We start from the raw sequence: 24,975 nt of genomic DNA, 5'->3' as shown, positions 1-24,975 counted from the left end.
ATGATGTTATAATTTTTCTCTTATTTATCCTTTTCTTTTTTTTTTCATCATAACTCTCTAAAAATCTTTTTGAAAATTAAGTATTGCAAAGGAAAATTTTATTTATAAATAAACAGTTATATTTGAAATTTAAATATATTATCAGTAATTTGGAGCTTTTAAATTTGCAATGGATTGAATTAATATAAAAAATATTTTGCAGGAAATTTTTTTATTTTTTATATATTTTTTTATTAAATAATGCATGTTTGTGAATGGCGTGTTTCGGTGCGTACATTGGAGCCCCACCTAGACACCAAAAATTGAGATATTATGGGACAGGTGTATTCAAAGCATGCAACTTTTTAATGTCTTTTATGCTCCGTTTAGATGGGGTAATAATATGTGAGGAAAGAAAATATGAAAAAAAAATAGGAAAAAATAATTTTTTTTTATTTAAATGAGAAAGAAAAAGTGAGAGGAAGGAAATGTTGGAGAAAATATAAGATGTGGGATCCACCATATTTTTTGCCCCAATTTTTCTCTCTATAAACCGAGAGATTTTAGGAGGAAAATATTTATTCCATGTCTACCCTCTTCCCTTTTGCTTCATATTATTTGATACGAGAGCTAGCTTTTGCTTCATCATCATCTACCCCCTATGCTTCCGCCTCATGCCCTTAGCCCTCACATTGCTCTATCTCAGCGCCGTGCATATCTCCATCTTTTCTAACTGCATGTTTTTTATAAATGTGTGCCTTACATATTTTTATCATATTATATATTCTCTTTATTTAAAAATATAAGATATTTTTAATAAAATTTTATCTCACAATAAAGTATTTATTTATCTTCAAACTAACACTATCTTTTTCATATTTACTCCTATGTAATAAGGTGTTTATTTTAAAATAAATAAAAAGTGATTATTCAATAGCTGCACTTTTAAAAAAATGCAATAATTATACCTTAAAATATTAAAAATGCATTACATTTTTAGTGTCAAACTCTTAAAAAATATATTTTATATTTTTTAACAGAGTGAGTATATACATATATTGTTCGAGTTTGAAATGCTTATTGTCAAGTTGAACTCATGATTATAGGTGAAAGCAAAATGGTCTCACCAACAAGCCAAGAGCTAAATTGAAATTTATTTTTTACGTTGTTATATTTAATTTTTAAAAAAATTATCCACTTTTAATTTTTCAAATTAAAAATGACATATTTTTATTAAATTATTTTGTTTTAAAATATAATAACATGAAAGTGATTTCTACCAAATAATTTTATTTTAAATTATTTTAATCATGTTAATTTTTATACAATTTTTACTTTCAATATATTTTAATAAAGATAATTACAGTAAATGTAACGTTTCAATTTAATTTTAATAGTCTTTTTGAGCTAATAGAATTTTTTTTTTTAGAAAGACAGGAAAGATCCTGAGAAGTTACAAACTAAAGAGTAGCATGATGTTTGTTAGCCCAGTAGAGGCCGCAGCATCTAAAAAGGGGTTCATACAAGATTTTGAAATCAATGGCAGTGTTATGAATATCTTTGGCTAGAAAATTAGCAACTTGGAGAGTTTCTCGTCTGGAGTGAATCATCTCCATATCCCAGTCAGAGTATAACAAGTCTTGAATGTCAAGGATCTTAGAGTGCAATGGGTGTTCCAAGCCTGCGCCAGTCTTGAGTAGTTGGAGAGCTTTAAGAGAGTCTGTATGGCATTTAATCTTGTTCAACTGGAATTGCTTACATAATTTTAATCCCAAACCCACAGTTAGAAGTTCGGCAGTTGTAGAAGGATAACCCAAGTTTTTATTGGAAGCCTATGATCCAGTTGCTGTTAGAGTCTCTAATAATGCCACCACATAAAGCAAAACCTAATTGGTTGGCAGATCCATCCACGTCTAGCCTTAAGAAATCAGTTGGGGGGACACCACTTCTCCTCTGTCTGCTCAACATTATGGAAGATTTTGTGCTTAATTTTTCCATTCTCCATTGTTTCAGAGATTAGGTATTGAGCGTTGTGATTAATTTCCATTGCATTATATCTCTAGCCTTCCATTATCCCTTTGCACCCATTTTTCCAAAAAAGCCAACAAATTGTGCAGAAGGTGCAAAGTCAAGTAGGAGAATTCGGCATCTTGTATCCTATGTTCTTTTGGGAGTTTATCTTCAACCAAACCTGCAAATTAGAGGAACAAAAAGATTACAGATATAAAGAGTTAGTAAAATAAGACCACACTTGTTTGGCACCCTCACAATCTTGAAGAATGTTTTCCTCACTGCTATACTCCAAAGGGCAATTTGCACTTAAAAATAGTCCTTTAGAGGCTCTTAAGTAATTAGTGGGAGTCTCTCATGGTAAACTTGCTAGAAAAAGTGCTTTTGCTTTTCAGGAATGGGCCACTTCCAAAGTTTCCTTTAGAATGTGCCCGTAGGATGGGATCTCGAGTTCTGAAGAGAAGCTTAAGTTGATTTAATATTGAAGTTCCCATATGAGAATTTTCTCCAGATGAAGTAGTCTTTAAGGCTATTATTAGGTATTTTTATCCATTTGATTTTTTGAATAACCCAAAGAGGAAGGAAGTTAAGCCAAGCATGAATGTTCCAGTCTCCATTGGGAAGTATAAAATGATCAACGATGGCGGTAGGGTCAAGAAAATGATGATTTTTATTCACATATTGAATAAGAGGAGTGCCAAGTATTGTCCATAAATCCCACTAGAACTTTTTGTTTTTACCATTGTGAATTCTCCTACCAATTTCAGCAATGAAGATCCCCCAAACAGCAGCTATGCCATTCTAGGCAGCGGAAGAGCACTTTTTCTTCAAGAAAGAGGGGTAAAGATTAGACCCACATTTATATTCGGCTTTTAGAACTTGAACCTAAAGGGAGTTAGGCCTAGCTAATAATCCCCAACAAAGTTTCATCATAAAAGCTATATTTTGTTTATATAGATCTTTGAAACCTAATCCTCCATCTTTCTTGTCCATTTTTAAGGTATCCCAAGCAACAAGATACATTTTCCTACATAACGTACCCCAATTCCAATAAAAATTCCTTCTAATCTTTTCAATTTCATTCAGAATCCCTTTTAGGAGAAGGATGATTTGTATAGTATAGTTAGAAATGACAATGAGAATAAAGTTAATAAGAACAGCCCTACCAACAGGAGAGATACTTGCCTTTCATTGAAAAGAGCTTATTGCAAACTTTTTGAAGAATGGGGTGATAAGTCTTAATAGAAGCTCGCTGGTGAAGGAGAGGGACACCAAAGTATTTGCCGAGGTCAACAATAATTCCAATGCCAAGTATGTTGTTAAACTCCTGAGCCTGATGGAAATTGACATTTTTGGAGAAAAAAGCTTTAAACTTGGAGAGATTTACGCAATGTCCAGAACCTTGACAAAATTTAGTTATGACATCTCTTATGACATTCATTTGGTGGGATAAAACTTCAACAAAAGGATAAGATTATCAGCAAAGAAGAGGTGAGAGATTTTGGGACCTTGGGTGCCTATCCTAATAGGCTTCTAATTCTTTTAGTGACCTCTCCTTGAATGAGATGACTTAAACGCTCTATGTATAGAATAAAGAGGTAAGAGTTAAGAAAGTCCTCTTATCTAATTCTTATTGAAACGAAAAATTTTAATTCATCCGTTTTACTCATTATTAATATCAATTCATCTGAAATTTTAATTTTTTTTCTTTTATTTATGAATGTTATTTTTCTTGTAATCACAATTTCAACATTGATTTTACTTTCATCATCAATCACCCCTTAACCTTTTCTCTTTCTTCCTCGTTGATTCCTCCTTCCCTTACTCTTCATTTTTTATGTCATTCTCTCTTCCTTCTTTCATATGCCATTTTCCCTATGTCCTCCATTTTTTCACCTTCACAACTCCTAACCTTCCTTTCAGACACAGAAGACAAACTCGCAGATGTAGAACGCTGTGAAGCTCTGAGGGCTGAGAAAGAGTGCTGAAGCCATGGAGCTCTGTTGGCTAGCTGGTTGACTCATCACTTGTCTGAGGGCGACAAGGCGAGGGAGAATGGAGGAGTAGTGAAGTTTTGAATCTAAAGTTAAAGTCTCAAGTCTGAAAGTGATCTGAAGTGAAGGGCCCAATGCTTCTAATTGTAGATTTTGATTTTTTTTTTTTAATTTTTGGAATCCCAAAGCTATGTCATTTTAGGTTCAGAAATTTTTAAAAAAATATATCCCATCCAACCAGCTTGAGTTATAGGGTTGCCGGATTAATCCAAACAAATTTTAAGTTAATTGGGTTAACCATTACACATAAAAAAGCACAAAATTGAATTAGACACGCGACTGGATCACCAATTCGATCAATTGGTTCAGTTCGATTTTATAAATAATGTTAATATAGGTAAAATAATTTTATAAATATCAACATAATTACAAATAAAAAATTAAATATTTTAAAATATTTAACAAAATATTTTAAGAGCATTAACAATTAGATTAAGAAAAAATGATAATAAAATCTCTCTGAAATAAATAAATGACAAGTTGGTCCTTGAAATGTCATAATTTTTTGAAGCCCTTAAAAAATTTCTGTCATTAATAAATTATATAAATTATCAAATTACTCTTGTTGAAAATAAATAATTCGTAACTTTTTTTCTTATATTCACAATAATGAAACACTAAATAAGAAATTTAACATGTGAAGTTGTGATTTTTTTTTTTTTTGCATTGTTGCAAATATAAAAAGCAAGTTGTAAATTATTTATTTTCAATAAGAATAATTTAATCATGCATATAAATTTATTAATGATAAAAAAATTCTAAAAACTTTAGGAGAATTATAACATTTTGAAGGATTTTAAATTATTTATTATATTTTTAAAGAGATTTTATGTCTTTTCCTTAGATTAATGTGTATGTTTAGAAAATAGAGGGGAAGAAGCCTATAATTTAAGCAAAATAGATTGTAATTTACTTTTTTTTATTTATCGCTTGATATCCTGCTAAACGTGTGAGTATCACTACCCTCGGCCATACCAGCATGAATCCCCTTGTTTGGGGGCATCATTACCATATGGCTTCGCGAGTATTTTAAAAAATATTATTAATATATTTATTTAACATTAACTAATATTTTATTATTTAAATTTAAAATTTTAAAATAAATTAATTTAACTCTTTCTAATTTAATTATATATAAGATAAAAAAATATTTTTTTAAATTATATTTATAAATCACGTTATTAATTTATTATAAATTTTTTCTATTATGTCATCCATTAAATATGAGTAAGAGAAAGTTTTTTTAAAATATATATATATATATTTAAAATATATATATCTATAATTTTTGATATTGATATATATATATATTGTAATAGAAATAAAATTAAAAATTTATTAAATTTTAAGATATAGCTAATAATATTAAATTTTTCAATTATGATAAAATAAGTTAAAAATAATTTATAAATAAAATTAAATGAATATCATAATACCGGTGGGAGATAAAATGAGTTACTCCCTTTATTAAAAATGTAAGGTATTTTTAATCTTTTGAGGGGTAATTATTATTTTTTTTCAAAGTGTCCCTATTGATAATAACTTTATATTTATTATAGAGTGTTTAATAGAGATAAATATAGAAAGATAAGATTAGTTGAAAAGTAGGTAATTATTTTATTTGAAGGTGAGATTCAGTTTAAAAATCTTATATTTTTTAATGGAGAGAGTAGCATATTTAATGTACCTTCAAACTTGAACATGAAATCTGGACTCCAGCTCTTTTTATTGGAGATGATATGAAATTATGAATAATATGGAATATATGATATCTTCTTTTTTTAAATTATATGATACTTTTAGATAAAATCTTACATATTAATAAAACCTCATTAAATACATTAACAACTTATCTTTCAAAATAAACATATTAATTTTAAAAAATACTCATCATTTATATATTGAAAAGAGAAAGGATAAAAATTATAAAAAAAAAGATAATATTAGAATTGGTGCATTTATTTAAAAATTAATTTACCTAAAATGTCTTATTTTTGAGATAAAAAATTATTTTAAAAATATTTTTATAATTTAAATGAAAAGAGTAATATGTAATGATAATTTCTCTGACTAATAGACTGGTAGATGAATTTTATTTCCCCCCTCCTTTTCAATTGAATAATCCAGCAATTATTGAGAGAAATTGAATGTAATTTAAACCAGACGGGTTTTTGCGTGTGTGGAATTACACAATGTAATAAATTATATATATACGTACAGAATAAGAATATGTTAAATATTGATATGTTTTTTTTTTCCGTGAAACTGAACATGGGTGATTGATTGGTATGTAATTCCTGATATTAATCTCCCGTCATTTTAATTTATAAAATATTTTAAATAAGATTACATATATCAATAATACTTATTAAATATATTTTATAATTTTTTTAAAATAAAAATATAAACTTCCAACAATAACCACAATTAATATTTCATTTATGAAAAAATAATATAATGGGAAGGATATATAAAAAAATTTATTAATAAAATTTTATTTTTATCAAAGTATCTTATATTTTAAAATATTTAATCTCTTCTACCAATGTCTTATAAATTGAGATGGAGGGAGTGCATCAATTATCAATCAATTAAATTGATGAATTGACTCATATACTGAATGATAGAAAAATGATAATAAAATCTCACATAAATAGATAAATAACAATAAGTCCCTTAAAATGTTATAATTTTTTTAAAGTTTTTAAGTATCTTTTTGACATTAATAATTTTAAGTTACATAACTAAATTTTTCCTTATTTAAAATAAAAAAATGAGTTTAGCTCTATTTTTTAATCACAAATTTTATTTATAAATCGTAAAAATTAAATAAAAAATCACAACTTCTCATATAAAATTTTTTTTATGATTGATAAAAATTTTTAAAAATAACCAGTCTCAATCATAATTTTAATTCTGTAATTAAAAAATTATAATTTTCTACATAAATTTCTTTTATTATTAAAGTCTAAGTTTTAACAATAATCAATTACAACTTTTGTTTAAACAATTACAACTTTTATCACGTGAATTGCAAGAATTAAATATAAGTAAAAAAATTTTATTATTGAAGTCTAAATTTTAAAAATAACCAATTATAAATTTTGTTTACGTAACCACAATTTTTATTTTGTGAGTCATAAGAATTGAATAAGAAAACGTAACTTTTTACATGAACCCATTATTTTTATTTTAAATAGCAAAAATAGCAATCAAAAACTTTTATATGAAATTTATATCATTTAAGGGCAAATTATTGTCAAAAATCAAATGAAAAACAAGCTTAAATGATTGATTGACATACATTTCATATAGAGATCATTGATTATTGTTTTTCCTTTTAAATAAGGGATAATTTAATTATTAATTTAAAATTGTTAATATTAGAAAGATGCTTGAAGATTTAAAAAGAACTACTATAATATTTGAATAGACTTAATTTTTATTTATACATTTTAATGAAATTTTATTATGATAATGATTGAGATACTGAAACATTGATGATGATTTTCATTTGCAGGATCAAAAACAATTTGAGCCCTTCACTCCCCTTCCTCGCGTCACACGTGGCATTCCGAACCGTTGTTTCTTCTGCAATAAACCGCCACCTCCACCGTAGTACAACTCCCTCCCTCTCTCTCTCTCTCTCTCTCTCTCTCTCTCTCTCTCTCTCACACATTTCCGCCCTGTAATATTTGTTTTCAATTTGTTTCCTGTATTCTTCCGGACAAAAGGCAACAATAATGAGATGACGCGTCTCTCGGCTTATTCTCAACTCTTTCCCCATTAGAATCTAACTCCACATCAGTCTCTCATTTCTCCTTTTTAACACTCATCCCCACCCCCCTCCCAAAAAAAAAAAAAAATCTTAAGCCCTGAAAATGGTTTATACTTTGTCAGGATTACGTCTCCCCCTCGTTTATTTGGCGTTCAAGCCATCCCAGTACAGTTTTCATGGCGATCAAAAGTACTATGTCGCTCTCCTTTTCTCTCAAGAAGCACGCATTCTCTCGTAATACTTCCTCACCTTCTCTAGTTTTAAGATTTATGTATATTGTTCGATGTTTACTCTGGATTCGATTAGGTTCATATGTTAAACTAGCTATCAGAGTATTCGGGTTGGTTTTAGCGCTATCGATATATATATTTCCTTGGTTGAAGGGGGTTAGTTTGTTTCAGTTGTAAAAGACAATAATGTAACTGTTTTGAGGGAGATTAAACTGATCGGAGCTGTTTTGTCAGGTTCTATATTTTAAAGGTAACTTCGTGAAGTTTTAAGGTTCTGATACTAGCGACCCCCCTACACTTGATACTTGATAGTACTGTTATATTCATTTCATTTCCGTTGATATTATAAGCTAACGGCTTTGACTTGCTCTGTTTTCCGCTGTTGATGTACCATTTCCGAGTTTGACTTCTGGCTGCCTGTTCTAGATAGAATTGTTCTCAATTTTTTCTCTATATTATTTGTGTGTTATACATCTCCGTACTCCAAATTTTATACTAACTTTATTTCAATCTCGGCCAACCTAGCTACGGCCCTGTTTCCTCTTTAAAACTGATAAATCATACTGTGATCTAAAACGATAACGATGGCAATAGACGAATTGTGTTTCTTCATGTGTATTTGCTCCGCCATATATGTCTTGCAAAGTTCTCTGAATTTTGCTTCCTCCGTTGGTTTGATATACTTGAAGAACGAGGTTTATCTATTGAAAAATAGTTAAGAGGTTGCGAATGAAATAACATTAGTTCGTCTGCTGATTTGTGAAACTGGCTGGCTATTTTGATTGACAAATACATGAACATGCTGGATTTTGGAAATGGAAAAGGCAAAAAAGGTTATGTAGCTTTTTCATGGGACGAGCTTAAAATTCGATTTGGTTTGCTTGTGAAACTATTCTATTCTATATATGTAGTATTGAAAACATTTCTTTGACAAATAGTGACTTTTGTAGGTTTTGCCCTCGCTGAAAAATTTCGTCATGATTCTGACTACACGTCTTCCTCCGTTGCTGAATCTGATAAAGCACTTGTTCCTGGAATTCACCATAATGCTTCATACTTGACAGATCAACATAAAACTCCAAACATAACATCGGATGTTCCACAGGTATTATCGTGAATCTCCTTGTCCAAAATATTATATAGGTAATAATTGCTTTTACACACTATTATGCTGTTATCCGCCTTTTCTCTTACAGAGATTTTAGCTTTGAAAATATATAAATATATATATATATATATATATATCTACTAATCACTTGAAAAGCTAGCCTTTCTTGCTGTGACTATACCAAATGTTGACAGCATATGTCATGGCTAATTTCGACAAGTATTATATAAAAGTTTTGTGAAACTTGGAAATGTTCATTATCTCGAGCTTCTTGACAATTTTAATTTATAGCATTTTATATTGTAAATTATAAATAATTTTCTAATAAAGTGTAAAATTCATCCCGGATCCTAAACTCTCTTACAAAAGTTATAAAATTTCTATGCTTCATGTAAGTATGCAAGCGGCAATCATTGGTTTTGTGTACTTTTCCTGTATTTCCATAGATATGCCTGCAAGATCATTGGAATTGGTATTGATGTTTCTTCCTTTTGATTATTTATTACTATTAATCTCGTCAGGCAGTGTCTTTCTTCAACTCCATAAATTAAGGAAATGTTCATTAATGCTTATTTTAGGCTCTTCAAAGTTTGGAAGATCTAGCAATGGAAGAAGAAAATAGTTTCAAAAATGATGAAGCAGCAGCTACTGCCTACTGGTTACAGAGAAGTTGAGGGTGTGAGAGGTTTTGTTCAGACATTACTTGTAGACGTTAATGCCAGTGTCTAATGCATGGCTGAAATATTGGTCTCAGTTTCTGCAGATACGGAAGTAAAATTTGAAAGGGATGAAGTTGAACCCAAGACTATTCCTCTACCTGGAACTGGACAGAAAATATATGAAATTGATCCACTTTTGCAACCTCACCGTGAGCATCTTGATTTCCAGTGCGAGAACTTTCTATCTTTAGTTCTCAAATCATAACTGAATTAACTATCTAAGCTACTAGACTACAAGTTATAATTATACAGGGCTAAAGTATACATTTAATCCTCTAACTTTATATAATGTTTCATTTTAGTCCCTTAACTTTATAAAGTGTCTTTTTAATCCTTTAACTTTAATATTGTTAATTTTATCTCAACAAATTTTTATATTGAACTTTTAAATATTGACAAAACATTTTTAAATGTTGACATATTGAGTTTAATTATTTCAAAATAACAATGATTAATGTAAAAAATAATCATTTAAAACTAACAATATTAGAGTTAAAGGATTAAAAAAATACTTTATAAAATTAAAGAACTAAATTGAAACTTTATAAAATTATATTTTTTTTGGGGGGGGGGGGCCAAAGAAAAAGGAACTTGGCTTTCTGCTGCTCATCTGCTGATGGAGGTAAATAAGGTTCTCTATCAGAATTTACTCTTGCGGTGACTATGAAACGTTGACAGCATGTGTCATAGCTTATAGTCTAATAAACAATGCTCTGTGTTCCGCAAAGACTTTGTAAAAATTCATTAAAATATTCTTTTCAATATTTTTTAAATTCAATTTCACACCTTAAAGTCAGGCTACTTTCTAAACTATATGTCATATTATTGCCTCCTTTTTGTGTTATATAGTTTTCTTTATTTCCAGCAACATGAAGAATAGGTTCAATAAAAGTATGGCCAATAAAAAGGCACCTTATTGCCTATAAGAATTCCTTACTGATTTATTAACTTGTTTTATTTTGTGCGCCCCAAACTCTTGCCTGCTTAACCTTTGTGGCACTGTTCGTATTTACCTTTATGTGGTAAACCAATATATATTCTATCGAACAACATATTTCTTGAATTCCAGTTGTGGACAATACAAAAGATTGCGTGAGGATATTGACAAGTATGAAGGTGGTTTGGAGGCTTTTTTCTCGTGGTTATGAAAGATTTGGTTTCACCCGTCGGAACTATGCCTATTGTTTGACTTACAGTGCGCTGTCCATAAATTTATTTGTCTTTTCTGTTTCATACATTTACTAATGCTTCATAATCAATATAATAAAAATTAGCTATCATATTTATCATGGGCAAATTCGCAATATTAAAATCAATTATTTAATTTGAAGGAGGAATTTCTGTCTATTATTCTTACTTTACCCTACTTACATTAGTGGCCGCACCCTAGTGTTGTATAAGCTGTTCTTTTTTGGGATAACCTCAAACAAGAAGTCAGTGAGGTCTTAAATCCTATTAAACTCAAGCTCTCCTACTCTTTCAAAACTTTTAAGAGTATATTGTATTAACTCCAAGCTGTTTTTGCAGTGCCACTGGCATTACTAACAGAGAGTGGGCACCTGAAGCTAAGGTGCAATTACCATACTAATTCTGAAGTTCACTTTTTTTGGTTCCAGTAGTTGTATTCTTTGGGACAGAGTCTTTTGACAACAGTGCATGTTACTTGTATTGGAGTTTAGCTTTATGAAATAGACATTTGATTCTTGAGTAAGAGAACATTATTTTTGTGGATTCATCACATGAATCACTTTATGTTATAATTACTCGATTTTTTCCTTTCACTTGGTCATGATAAATATACACTTGACTTTTGGAATTTGCTTTTATTTATATTTGATTTATCTCATATTTACTTCTCCCCTCATCCATTTTCCTCGATCCAAATATATTCTAAGGAAAACTTTTAGATTAAATCTAATCTAAATAAAAGAAATTGTCGAAATTAAAATTTCACTTCTCTTTCCTTCTTCATTCTCCTCAATACAAACTTGCCCATACTCTCTTTTGGAGGGGCTAATTTGATGAAATATATGAATAATATATTTTGAAGAACCCTAGGCTAGTAGATTATTATTATTCTTGGAAGAAATAGGTTTTCTTATATTATTTTAAAATGCCGTTTCCTTTGGGTTATTTTAACATTTTGTAAGGAAATCTTAACATTGACTTTATGTGGAGATGTTATTAAGGTTTCCTTGTTAGCCATTACAACTTTGTGTAAATAGACTAGCTTACATTTTTAATAGTACACTTGATGGATGGATGAATATCGTGAATAAAGTCTGATGGCTCTCCCTCTCTCTGCGTCTGTCTCCCTCTCTTGCTCCACTATTCTGTTCTTCATCTTCTTCATTTCTCCCTCCCTGTTTCCGGTTTCTCTCTACTTTCTCCCACTGTCCAGAACTGTGCAGGTGTGCGTTACATCATAATGCTTTTATTAATAGATAAACAAAAGCAAGCATTATAATGGGAAGCAAAATACAATATCTTCCTGGATATGCGTGGTTATACTTTTCTTAGTTATGGTTTCTTCCCTTTTCTTATTCCCCTTCCCTCCACAAATTGAGTCCGAATAAGAAAATATGGTTTTAGTCGTTGTGCATTTTTTTCTGTAAACTATTACAATATTAATATATTAGCCTCCCGTTTTACATCATGGATATTATTGGTGTATTTTCAGTCTGCCTCGTTGATTGGAAGCTTCAACAACTGGAATCCTAATGCAGATGTAATGACACAGGTATGTATGTTATCTTGGATTTGTTTAAAGTTTATGCTTTTTAAATATTTTTTTTTCATTGAATAGTATGTACAAAAATAAAATTAAAATAATATCTAGTTGTAGCATACTAGCATGGCTTGACTATTTTCAGGTTTAGTATTTTCCGTGTACCTGTAACAGTTCTTCTCTCTGTTTGGCCTCAAATTTGTCAAATCAAAATTTATTGTTGATTCACAATAATCAAATCCCACTAACTACTCCCTAAGACCAGCTATGTAATGGAATAGACTCATCATCTTAATTAGATTTGACTATTGACAATAATTACATACTCATTACAGATTTCACCATAGTTATTAATGTTGATTTCATTTTCTAATTACATACTAATCACACTAAGCACTGGAAAAGTGTGTTAGTAGGCGCTTATAATTGGAAAGTGCTTCATAATGTTCGTGGGCCCAAAAAAATATGTTGTTTGAACTTTGAAGAGCAGAATCTCCCTTTTAAAATGGCGATCATTCTTCGTAATTGATGTGATTGTAACAAATGAGCTCTTGGATTTAGGATAAGTATGCATAGTCAAATTTAAATCTCAACAAAATCTGTTGTGTGCTGTTGAGAGTTTTTAATTATTTAGTTTGGTCCAAACAGAATGAGTTTGGGGTGTGGGAGGTCTTCCTGCCAAACAACATAGATGGTTCGCCTCTAATTCCTCATGGTACTCGAGTGAAGGTAATTTTTCTTCTGAATAGAATGCAAGTATTGTCTGCTGGGTTTGGTTGATCGCCACCTATGTTCATGATCTACTTTTAAAGCCAATGTAAATGATTATGTCTAGCTCCGCATGGATACTCCATTTGGCATTAAGGACTCAATTCCTGCTTGGATCAAGTACTCTGTGCAGGCTGAGGGTGAAATTCCTTATAATGGTATATACTATGATCCGCCAGAAGAGGTATAGTTCTGTGTTTCTTCCATCCTTGTAAGTTAATTTTAGAAAAGGAAATGAATTCAGGCAGCCAATCATGCAAACTTTAGCGAGGTCTCAAATCTCATGGCAGTATGCAAGTTCTTATGTTATAATTTCAGAGCATCGAATAAAGAGATTGATATTATGGCAAAGTGGCTTCTGCTATCTGGATAGACCTTAACTAAAATGTTACTTAGCATATGACTGCTGCTATAATTATCAACTGTTACATATGGTAAGCTAAAGTTGATGATTTCTTGATCTAACTTTAGTTGAATATTCTGCCATGGATCCCTGTAGAAAATAAGTTTCTTGTTCTTTTCATTACAGGAAAGGTATGTCTTCAAACATCCATGGCCAAGGAGACCTAAATCACTTAGAATATACGAGTCACATGTTGGAATGAGTAGTCCAATCAGCATCCTTTCCTTTCCTTTACTGTGATATGTGGTCCCTTGGTGGTTCCTCTCATGGTCTTGGTTGTCTTACTGAGTCACTGATCCCGAACATATCAAACTACATTATTCATCACGAATACTAGAATGTCATAAAGAATAAAATGTTTCAAATCTTATTTATTCATATTTATGGGAGAGGCTGCTTCATCGGAACTAGGTCTGACGAGCTTGGGCAAGTGTGGCTACTGTCTTGGGAGTATCCAGACATCCCTATTCCAATTTCCAATGGTGTCTCTGAAAGGAAAATGTTTGCGTACTTCTTTCTTTTGGCATAAAAGAAAAGTATTTATCTATAACTTGTCAAGCTGCTAATGATTATCTATTTAATAATTTTACTTCCACCTTCGCTAGAAGCCCCTAGGCACATTGAGTGGTAGCGTATTTAAAGAGGTTTGCTTGACCCCATGGGCTGATGTATCTAACTTAAAAAAAAGACAGGCTGTGCTAGTAAATATAGAGCCCTTTTACGTTTAAATTCCGACCAGCATGAGTTGGCCTTACAAAACGGGAAAGGGGGATAAATGGCCCATCCTGTAGGTTGGCTTATTTGACATATAGCCAACAAAAGGCAAGCTATTATGATATTTTGATTTATGTATGTTTTACGCAGTAGTTCATTTATTCTCTTGAAGTGTGGAGATAGTTTAATTTTTTAGCCTAAATTAGTTATTATTTAAAAAAGTTAGGGGAAAAAATATAATACTGGCCAATGTGTCTTCGGCTAGTTAAGCCCATATACTTTAAACTGGGCCGGCCAGCCAGGTTACCAAATATGTTCAAGAGAATGAGAATGCACATATTGCAATGATTTGTTTTCCTACGACTAACCATGTAGCCAATTTTGTTCTGCAGGAGCCAAAAATCAACACATATGCCAATTTTAGAGATGATGTTTTGCCCCGCATAAAAAGGCGGTCCAGATTATGGCCATCCAAGAGCATTCTTATTATGCTAGCTTTGGGTAATTCTAACGTTCTAATTCAATACTGCCTTTGGATTATTTGTCTTCCCAATTAGTTGTGCTTTTAAAATATGTCACGTCGTGTTGATTTTAAAAATGATAGGCAGTTTTCTTTTATATTTTATGTTTCATGGGGTGTTGATGATTTCTTTTCTGAAGTCGGCCATCATTCTGCATTGTGTAGGTATCATGTTACAAATTTCTTTGCACCAAGTAGCCGGTTTGGAACACCTGATGAACTGAAGTCTTTGATTGGTAGAGCTCATGAGCTAGGTCTGCTTGTTTTGACACAGGTAAGGTTTACTCATAATGTTGTTTTTATTCTATTTTTTTTTTTTTTTTGCCAATACTCATAATCTTGACTGCTATACTCTTGCTTAGATCTTATTTTTGTTACCTGATGAATGTAGTCATGCATCAAATAATACATTGGATGGACTGAACGTGTTTGATGGATCTGATAGTCAATACTTCCATTCGGGGTCACGGGGCTATCATTGGACGTGGGATTCTCGCCTTTTTAACTATGGAAGTTGGGAAGTAAGCACTATCTTTGTAGGATTCATTGATATAGTTCTACAAATATTTGCTTCCAGGTTTTCCTTCTGCATTCTGGTCAATAACAAGTGACTTGAATATTAATGCAGGTGCTAAGATTTCTAATCTCAAATGTGAGATGGTGGCTGGATGAATATAATTTTGACGGGTTTCGATTTGAGGGTGGCACATCAATGATGTGTGCTCATCATGGACTACAGGTACATTTTAATTGGTTTATATTATTTGTCTTTGGTTTCTTGTTATTTAGTAATGAATTTGTAATTAGTCACCAAGGGTTACTATGTATTTTCTTAGACAAACGAGTAGAAAAAAATAAATCCCACAATTTTATTTCACTCTTAATTGAGATTCTTGGTGTTCTTTTTTTGTCCTTGAATGGGTGTCTGCACCGAGTGTGCTGACATTACTATTATATGATATTGATGATTGTTTTTGTTTCTCATTCTAGAGGGAGAAAAACATTGGAGCACCACAGCATCTTCAGCTGATGTGTGAGAAAAGCTAACACATTTAATTTGATGGGAAAACAAGAATAATGGGGCAGATAGTTGGATAAAGCTGTTCCACATTGAGTTGGGCTTTTATAGATATCCACGGGATTTCGCGTTAGTAATATAAGCATCAAAATGCCCTTGACCTCAAAATAACTTTGGTGAAGCCTGACAATGAATGGCTGTACAGCTCGTATCAAAATTTAACCAATGCGCTTTGATTCTAAAAATGATGCTCTAATAACAAGAAATCACAAACCATATATTTAAGTATTTAACACAATAGTTTTTCGCTTGTTAGTTGCTATTTTCTACTCCAATGTCCGTTAGGGTTGAGAAGCCTCATTCAGCCTAAGTATTTTTCTGCGTAAGTAATTTGACCTTGCATTTGCGGTTTAATGCCAATCGCTTACAATGGCAATAACATCTAACTCAGAATTGAAAATCTTAGTCAAAGGCGTGTTGGGAAACTGATGAAAGATATTTCAACAGAGGGATAACACTTTCATGAGAAGCTTCTCCCTCTTCTGCTTTTGTTTAAAAGAAAAATTCTTCTTCGCGTGCTGCAGGTAGCTTTTACAGGAAACTACAAAGAGTATTTTGGATATGCAACAGATGTTGATGCTGTGGTTTATCTGATGCTAATTAATGATCTTATTCATGGACTCTTCTCCGAGGCTGTTACGATTGGCGAAGATGTACGTTACCTTATCAAAAATCATAGAAAAGTATATTTTAGAAATTTTACTTCATTTGTCCCCTGTCCCGATCAATAGATAAATAATCTCTCCCTTCTTATTTGGGTGAGTAGTTTTACATGATATGGTATTTGAACTATGTGCTCAGTTCAGTTGAACTTGACCGTTCGCTGTCTTTTTGCTTATACACTCTGTTTACAGGTCAGCGGTATGTCAACACTATGCCTTCCTACGAAAGATGGTGGGCTTGGCTTTGATTATCGCCTGCATATGGCCATTGCTGACAAATGGATTGAACTTCTCAAGTAACTTTTATCATTATTTTGGAGTCCAATCACAGCATACAAACCTTTTTTTTTTTTTGTTGAATTAGTCATAGTCGTAATTAATTGTACTTAAAATATATGAAATTCCAGCCTGAAGTAGACTTGCTTATCGTATAATGTTGACCCCTATATGTATCCAATGTTGAGATGGTTCTGCGGATTGAAAAGAGTTACCCAAAGCATGGCCAAAACACCAAAAACTAGAGATCTTTGTTGTTTATGTAACAGAATATTCGTGGGCCATATTTCAATCTCTGGGAAGGAATAGTCTCTGATATGATATTTAGTGTCTATTACCAAATGATAACAAGTTAGGTCCTTGTAACCCTATATATCATTTTTAAATTTACAAACAGATGTGTACAGGCTTTTAGTTCAAACAGCTTTCACATAAAAAGGATAGTATAAAAGCATTTCTTGGCCTTTACTTCAACTCGAGCTTTGGGGAGAAAGTGGTCCTTGATGATAAACTTTTAGGTTAATCATCACTGGAAATAATATCAGCTTAATGCATAGTTCATATATCAGATATCTTGTTGATTTCATTTTTATCAATTATTGGCATGTACTTGTGGTAGAGTGCAATTGTTCATTTGATTACTTTACGAGTTTGGTTACATGAAGCCAACAAAATATATTATACCTCTCTTTTTCCAAGTTCTAATCTTGTCCAGATCCTGAATATTCTTGAAACCCATGCCCCACAGATAGGCGATTAGACCATGAGTGATTTCAACACTTTTGTTTGCAGGAAAAGAGATGAATATTGGAGGATGGGTGATATATTTCACACACTCACTAACAGAAGGTGGTCGGAAAAGTGTGTGGCTTACGCTGAAAGTCATGATCAAGCCTTGGTTGGTGACAAGACTATTGCATTTTGGTTGATGGACAAGGTGATGACCCGTATATTGTGTTTCTGGAATATTCATTTGTACATTTGTTGTGGTTTTAAAAGATTGAAAGTAGGGACTGATCCATGGGAAACTGCCGTCTGGCCTCTCCATTGAAGTTCCTTTTGTTTGCGGCATAGACATAAGCAATGCTTTTTTTTATTAAATCTTCTGAACTTACTTCTATGCATTTGAGCGTGCCTTTCCCTATTAAGAATCCAGTATAAAAGTTCCCTCTTAGTTTGCTTCTGCGTACTTAGCACAGCTAAGATATTATCCTTGCAATGTGGATGATGAACATTCATGTTCTGGATGTTAATAACTTGCTTATGCCTCAGCTTATATCGATTGCCTCTGCATAAATCATCAATGACCAATCATAGCTTTTGACCGTCACTATCATTGAGGACATTCGCATTCACATTGCAAACGAGTATCGCTGCTTCTTATAAGATTGGATATTTATCCTACATTCTTTTGGCTGTTTCAGGATATGTATGACTTCATGGCTCTGGACAGACCGTCAAATCATGTTATAGATCGTGGCATAGCATTACATAAAATGATTCGGCTTATCACTATGGGTCTTGGTGGTGAAGGGTATCTGAATTTTATGGGAAATGAATTCGGCCATCTTGGTACGTATAGGACTATGGGTGACTTGCTTTCATTTTTTACATAGAGGTTTTATTAAACAAGTATTAAGGTTATCGCTTTAATGTTTGTGTTCAGAGTGGATTGATTTTCCAAGGGGTGATCAGCATCTTCCCAGTGGCAAAGTAGTTACTGGGAATAATAACAGTTTTGATAAAGGCGGGCGGAGATTTGACTTGGTAAGTTCGAGTTGCTCGCAATTTGTGCGTTGGCTTGTTTAGATTCCTGCTATTTGCATTTATGGGGTTTAGATTGTTTTGAAAACAAATGTTCATTGTGTTAGTTGTGAATTAGCTAATGATTGATCCTCTTGGGAGGAGCTTAGGCCGAGTGAACCATTCTATCCAGCTTCATAACCAGTTTCATTCACGTCATGCATTGCCAGACATGGTTTTTATTTTCACGAAGTTATCAATAATCAAGATTCTTTACTTGGTATAGAATTGATTCAACTGATGAAATTTCTGTGACTGGGGTTTCCATGTCGAGATCAAAATGAAGCTAAATCATTATAATAAACGGGAACAGATGCCTGTTTCAGCAGCGCCTAGTCTTTTCTGCGTAGTTTTATTATTTCGTCTTTATATTTATTATTTAGGTTTCGGTTTTGCCATTTTAAATGTTTTTTTCTTTGCAGGGTTAACCTATTTTAAATCTCTGGTGATGAGTGATGACAGCGCGTTTGTGTGCGAGAGAGTTCTTGTTACAAAATACTCTGTTCTTCCCCTCTATCTTCGGCCTGGATTTGCTCAGTTTGAACTGCTAAAATACATTGAGTAAGCACACGCGATTAGGTATTGCAATATATACAGAATCTTGGAAGCGCATGTTATAAAATAAACGGATAATGTAGGAAGTAAATATTGCATGTCATTTAACTGGTTTGTGTCTGTGCACCTCAAACTTGCATGTTCCGAACTAATAAATAAATACACGGATAGTGGGAGAATGAAGAAATGATCGATCATTCAAGGCTAGGTAATACAAAACTCCAAATGTTCATTAGAACCAAGAAACAGTAATTTTGAAGTTTACACGTTTCGTCCTTTCTATCAGCTTTATGGTCAAAACTCTTTGAACAGTTTCTTTGATTGTTATCTAAATTATTGTCAAGGCTCCTTCAGAAGAAAACAAAAATGATTTCTGGTTTGTTTACCAGGGGGACGCAGAGTATCTAAGATGCCGCGGGATGCAAGAATTTGATCAGGCCATTCAGTACCTTGAAGAAAAATGTGATGTATGGGATATTTTCTGCTGGCTCTACTACTATTTCATATCTCAACACACTGCCCGAAGAAGTCTCTTAATGTTAAAGGGATATCTTGCCACTTTTTTATGGTGATTGGTCTTTTTTATTCCCCCCTTTGGGGCAAACATTGTTAATATTCGTATTACTGACTGTGACTTGCGAGAAGTTGGAATTGAATTCCCTAACTTGTGGAAGCAAATCATCTATTTTCTATCTCAGCTGAGATATATACCTGCTGCATAGTTTTCTTTCTTTTTCTTTGAGATTTTGTTTCACTTTCCCCAAGCCACCCTCCTTCATTACGGAAAGTAACAACGCCTAACTGTCAATGCAGTTCATGACTTCTATTCACCAGTATATATCGCGAAAAGATGAAGATGACAAGATGATAGTCTTCGAAAGAGGCAACCTCGTATTTGTATTCAAATTTCACTGGTCCCACAGCTATTTTGATCACAGAATTGGCTACTTAAAGCCAGGGAAATACAAGGTACGATCCCACAACTTTTGCATCATCGCTTATCACAAATCTATGATGACAAACTTTTCATGCATTCAAAAGCATAAAATCATTAGCTGCAATCCTTGTAGTGGAAAAAGATTTTTCAGCTTGAGCTGCTGCTAGAGTTGGGAATGTAGATAAGTTGGAACTCGAATAAACGTAGCTCCCTAAAAAGGCCGAATGGCTAAGCCTGACCTAAAATCATTTTTAATTATATTTATTTTTTAAATACTTAAATAATGTATAAGACTCAAGATTTTTTTAACAAAAATATGTAGGTCTTAAAATCTAAATATCAATATTAAAATATATTTTAAATATTATTTTGAGATATCTTATAGATTAAAAATAATAAAAATATGACAATATAAATATTTTTAATTTTTAAAAAAATATCAGTGATAATGTACCCAAATATATGAAATTTTAGTATAAAATAATTTAAAAAATTAATTAATATTTATTATATTTTACATATTTTTTAAAAATATTTTTTTATTTTTTTATTTTGATTGAGTTTGGTTCAAATTTTTTCGAGCCTATATGCACTAGCCTAAATAGGCTCAAACATCAAAAAGTCATTATTTAATCCAACATATTGAGTTTGTTTTAAATTATCAACTCTAGTGCATCCTCTTTTATTTCTAGCTAACTCATTTCTGTTGTTCGAGAACCTTTTTATGTTAAAATTTAATTTAATTAGCCCATTGGGCTTTACTTGTAATCCGTTCTATAAGTTAAGAAACATGAGAAGTTCGACAACATAAAAGAGGCCATCTCTTATCTTGCACCTTTGTACTGGTTCATGTGTTTTCTTCGTACGTGTTTGTATTAGTGACATCAGAAAAATCACTCATTCCCAATTCTATCCTTATCATTTGACTTAATTTCACAAAATCAATAACATGCTGATTGATTTGTTATTAACTGTATGCCTAGGCCCTCGCCTCAAAAGCACTTGTGCTTTCTGATACAAGACCCTTCCCGAAACCCTGGCCTGAGCCAGTTGGTGGCCCTTTCAACAATCTGAACATTACTCATTTGTTCTTGACCCCTCTTTAGTTTCAAGACATGTTCAATTTTCTGTATGATGGTTTTTCTCTTGCTTTTTTCAGATTCTCTTGGATTCAGATGATCCATTGTTCGGAGGTTTCAGTAGGCTCGATCACACTGCTGAATACTTTACCACTGTACGGGAGTTCTCTAAACTCAATTGTGGTGCACATGTATGCTTCTGTTTTCTATGCTGGTGTTATGTTGTTCATTTTGACTCTTCCAATGCAGGAAGGATGGTATGATGATCGTCCTCGTTCCTTTCTAGTGCATGCACCTGCAAGAACAGCTGTGGCGCATGCCCTTGCCGATTAAGTTGGGCCGATTCCAATCAAACCTGCAAGAAAGTCACGACTCGCAGCGCCTCTGTACATCCCTACTAAGTTATATCCGACCAACATAATTGGTCCTCGAGTTTAGACTTTAGACGACGCCCCCTGCAAAACAGCAAAGAAGCAGAACCAAAGCAGACAATCGACCAGTGTGAATGGCTCTTGATTTTTGTGAGGCTCTTAAGTCTTGTTTATATGCCTTCCCTTGGGATCCGGAGCAGTAGGCATTCTGTTAACCAAGGATTTAATTAAAGTTCAGAAGTACAGTCTTCGTCGTATTCACTGCTGCCCGCAGTAAGTACAGCCTCAGCATTTTGGAAATAATACTTGTCTTGACTCTTGACGCATCAGCTGTTTACTAGGTTAATATGAGGTCAACATTTTACCGTGCTAATTTGATCGTCCAAGTCCAGTTTTCTGTCCTCTTTTATGCTGAAGCCTACGCTTGAGTGTGATTTACCTTAAAAGCCGGAGACCAATATCAATTAGTTGTCAATTAAACAAAATGTTTGTGCGGCGGCTAAAAAACTTGCAACATAATATTTTAACTAAAAGTTAGCTAAAATCCATAAGTTGACTTGACGGAGATGAAACCTGAGATTATCATACAAAACAAGATGCAACTATGCCAAAGAAATATCAACCAGAGGACAACCCCGTTTAGCCTAGGTGCTAATGAAACTGGTTTCAGAAGCAGAACCACGAGGCAACTGGTGCAGGACGCTTGTAGGTGAAGACGTTGTGGTAGATGATCTGAGAACCTCAGCGAGTGGTCCTCCCATTGGAGCCACATGATTAGCCGAAGAAGTCCATCCTCCTGCCCAGTTTAATTGCAAATGTTGTGGGCCCACATTTCCACTTCTGGAACACGGATCCTCTGTATCATCGCCTGTAGACAATTTCAGTGACACGTCCGACGAAGCATTTCCGGGCATTGAAATAGAGAGGCATGTGGCCGAGTTGATGGTGCTAGCGTTGCTTTCGGCGTTGTCACGTTCCTGAAGTGATCGTGGCCAATCATCAAAAAAATGTCGCAGAATATGCCCATCTGATCTACCTTCACAATCCACGTCATCTCGGCTCTGGTTTTCAAACATGCCCTCCTTTTCATTCTTGATGGTCCCAGATGAACTGCGGAGGAAGAACCAGACACATGAAAGCAAGACACCAATCAGAGAACCGAACAAAAAAGGTTGCAGGGGATATGCATATTTATATGGGTTAGAAAGAATAGTCTGCCGATTATTTGTGCTGGCATCTAAAGCTTTCCCCTTTTGATTAATGGGACAAATTGAGGGCTTTCGTTGAGGTCCTACCTGTGCAATATCAGTTCACTCCCTGGGGTGAAGACATTATTCACCTTTTAATTATTATTCAATTATCAATCAAACTGGAGTTTACTTTATAGAATATGAAAGAAATGATCTCTGAAATAAAATATTAGAAAGGAAAAAATGGCCAGAGAAAACAGGATGTCCCACCGAATTAGATCAAGGTCACTCACAGCAAACAATTAGGACCCTTTAAAGAAATAAACTAATTTCCATTGCAATTCATACTCATAGTTGTTATCTTATTAGATGCTAGGTTGCTGTGTTCCACAACGGTGGCAGAGAAGGGGTTACCATCGTTTCAGCTGAAGGAGGTCGAAAGGGGATCTCAATGATGACGTTGTCACGTGCGGGGCAGATACAGAGGCTGTTGTAGCAGGGGGACAACCAACGCCGCCACCGGCAGTGGCAGAACCAACACCTCCCGCAGTGGCTGGTGTGGGTACTTCCACAGGCTTTCTTGAACGGTTTCGACCGCGATGCATGTGGCGCTCACAGTACTTCTGGCCCGCCACCACATCTCTCGAGCACCGCCATTTCTTGCCGTCAGTCCTTCGACAGCGGCCAGGCTCTGGATCCATGGTAGCTCCTCCCCAGTATCCCGATTGCAACACTAGTGCAGGAGGAGTTCAAGGATTAACGCAAAATGTAAACTTCGATTTGGACATGCCGAATGACGTGGAATTATCAGTTTGTGACAGCAAAACAGAAATGTGCATGTTTTTAGGTCAGCACAGAAAGCGAATCCTAGATGAGACAGTTATACAAGAATGAAGAGGGGAACTTACGAGAAGGCTGATACTGGAGGAAGTAAGGAGCGGAACGAAGAAGGCTCTTCTTAATTGGCAAGAGAAGCTCAGGGGGAACAGCAGCACCCGCCAACATGTACCTGAATATCAGCGCCTGCAACTCCAGCTCCTGCCACTGAGCCACACTGAAATAACTTCCCATCCCTAACACAGACCAAACATAATTTAATGAGAGGAGAGCAGAACAGGAAACAGCCAAAACACCGATAAACCCGAAAGAAGAGATGAAAACATTGAAAAGAAAAAACACGGCATGGATAGAAATCTCACTCGGAAATCTGGCCGAGGATAATGAGGAATCAGAAAATGCGGAGAGGGAGCCGACTTTGGTGTGGAGTTCGGGTACGAAGAGAGGAAGAGCAGGGGGAGAGGGGGATGGTGGGTGTAGATGGGATTCGAGCATGAGTCTCGGCATCTTTGTACAATGGCGTTCTTCCGATTCAGGCTCGTGCTGGTTTTTCCATTGCTTCAGATGGAAGTCCATGGGGGGAGAGAGAGAGAGTGACAGGAGTGCGGTGGGGGCAGGCTCTTGGTTTAGTAGTTGGGGGGTTATGAGGCTTGGCTTTGGTGGGGGGCGTGTTGGAGAAGTGAAGAGCAAGTTTGTAAAAAAAGCTTTTTGGCAGGGAGTTGTGCAGTTTCCTTTATATCTTTTTTCGGCAGATGCCTTTGAGACCTTGAGGGGGGGGGGAGTGGAGAGAGAGAGGAGGGGAGGCTTCTGACAGCAAAGCCTGCAAAGTTTGTTTTGAAGGGGAGAGAAGTGGTGGGGGAGGGCTTGGAGCACTTGAGAAAAAGACAGTGAGACAAGACAGCTGAGGGGGGGAAAAGTGTGAGGAGCGAACAATAAAATAATGGAACAAGCTGATGGCTAGAGAAGAGAGATGAAAGAAAGAACCTGCAGTCTGTCTGTCTCTCTGCTTTTGCCTTGGAAATACCACTTTGAGGGATAGAATGGCAGCATAGGGTTTAGTGAACCAAGGGAGGTGACCCTAAAATACGCTGTGCCTTAGTTTCCATTTAAAATAGAGTAGTACTCAATGAATATGATGCCCCGAGCTTATAATAATAATAATAATAATAATAATAG

At 33.9% G+C, this 24,975-nt stretch overlaps 3 protein-coding genes across 3 annotated transcripts; 2 read left to right on the top strand and 1 right to left on the bottom strand.

Moving 5' to 3' along the window:
• Positions 1-7,948: 7,948 nt before the first annotated feature.
• Positions 7,949-10,045, top strand: LOC129292112 (1,4-alpha-glucan-branching enzyme 1, chloroplastic/amyloplastic-like). Its single transcript, XM_054929636.1, has 4 exons — positions 7,949-8,055; positions 9,002-9,156; positions 9,738-9,835; positions 9,923-10,045. Exons 1-3 carry the CDS (start codon positions 7,998-8,000, stop codon positions 9,831-9,833), a joined length of 309 nt encoding a protein of 102 aa, XP_054785611.1. The 5' UTR covers positions 7,949-7,997; the 3' UTR covers positions 9,834-9,835; positions 9,923-10,045.
• LOC129302144 (1,4-alpha-glucan-branching enzyme 1, chloroplastic/amyloplastic) lies at positions 9,892-22,091 on the top strand. Its single transcript, XM_054940820.1, is given in 20 exon segments — positions 9,892-10,046; positions 11,406-11,448; positions 12,559-12,618; positions 13,255-13,335; positions 13,442-13,558; positions 13,904-13,986; positions 14,883-14,938; positions 14,941-14,992; positions 15,177-15,290; positions 15,403-15,532; positions 15,640-15,750; positions 16,614-16,742; positions 16,944-17,047; positions 17,820-17,964; positions 18,452-18,599; positions 18,694-18,794; positions 19,775-19,852; positions 20,199-20,354; positions 21,482-21,556; positions 21,651-22,091. Coding segments are annotated over 20 exon segments (2,022 nt in total). The 3' UTR covers positions 21,735-22,091.
• Positions 22,092-22,272: 181 nt separating this feature from the next.
• Positions 22,273-24,460, bottom strand: LOC129292103 (growth-regulating factor 3). The gene is made up of 4 exons (XM_054929625.1): positions 24,162-24,460; positions 23,871-24,035; positions 23,377-23,695; positions 22,273-22,882 (listed from the first exon to the last, which is right to left on the bottom strand). The coding sequence occupies exons 1-4, from the start codon at positions 24,373-24,375 to the stop codon at positions 22,417-22,419; spliced, it is 1,164 nt and encodes a 387-aa protein (XP_054785600.1). The 5' UTR covers positions 24,376-24,460; the 3' UTR covers positions 22,273-22,416.
• Between the last annotated feature and the right edge of the window lie 515 nt (positions 24,461-24,975).

This window comes from Prosopis cineraria, unplaced genomic scaffold (assembly GCF_029017545.1).
Source record: "Prosopis cineraria cultivar Desert tree isolate PC_DT_omini unplaced genomic scaffold, ASM2901754v1 PC1, whole genome shotgun sequence".
NCBI classification, from domain to species: domain Eukaryota; kingdom Viridiplantae; phylum Streptophyta; class Magnoliopsida; order Fabales; family Fabaceae; genus Prosopis; species Prosopis cineraria.
Note: the sequence above shows the minus strand (reverse complement) of the source record. Positions and strands in the feature narration are given on the sequence as shown.

What these genes read in the sequence shown, in the direction of transcription:
- LOC129292112 (XM_054929636.1), top strand. Translation starts at nt 7,998, where the DNA reads ATGGCGATCAAAAGTACTATGTCGCTCTCCTTTTCTCTCAAGAAGCAC. An exon ending in CAAGAAGCACGCATTCTCTC is followed by an intron (nt 8,056 to 9,001) that starts GTAATACTTCCT and finishes TGACTTTTGTAG; the next exon opens with GTTTTGCCCTCGCTGAAAAA. An exon ending in TAACATCGGATGTTCCACAG is followed by an intron (nt 9,157 to 9,737) that starts GTATTATCGTGA and finishes TGCTTATTTTAG; the next exon opens with GCTCTTCAAAGTTTGGAAGA.
- LOC129292103 (XM_054929625.1), bottom strand. Translation starts at nt 24,375, where the DNA reads ATGGACTTCCATCTGAAGCAATGGAAAAACCAGCACGAGCCTGAATCG. An exon ending in ATCCTCGGCCAGATTTCCGA is followed by an intron (nt 24,036 to 24,161) that starts GTGAGATTTCTA and finishes GGTCTGTGTTAG; the next exon opens with GGATGGGAAGTTATTTCAGT. An exon ending in CCTCCAGTATCAGCCTTCTC is followed by an intron (nt 23,696 to 23,870) that starts GTAAGTTCCCCT and finishes CTCCTGCACTAG; the next exon opens with TGTTGCAATCGGGATACTGG.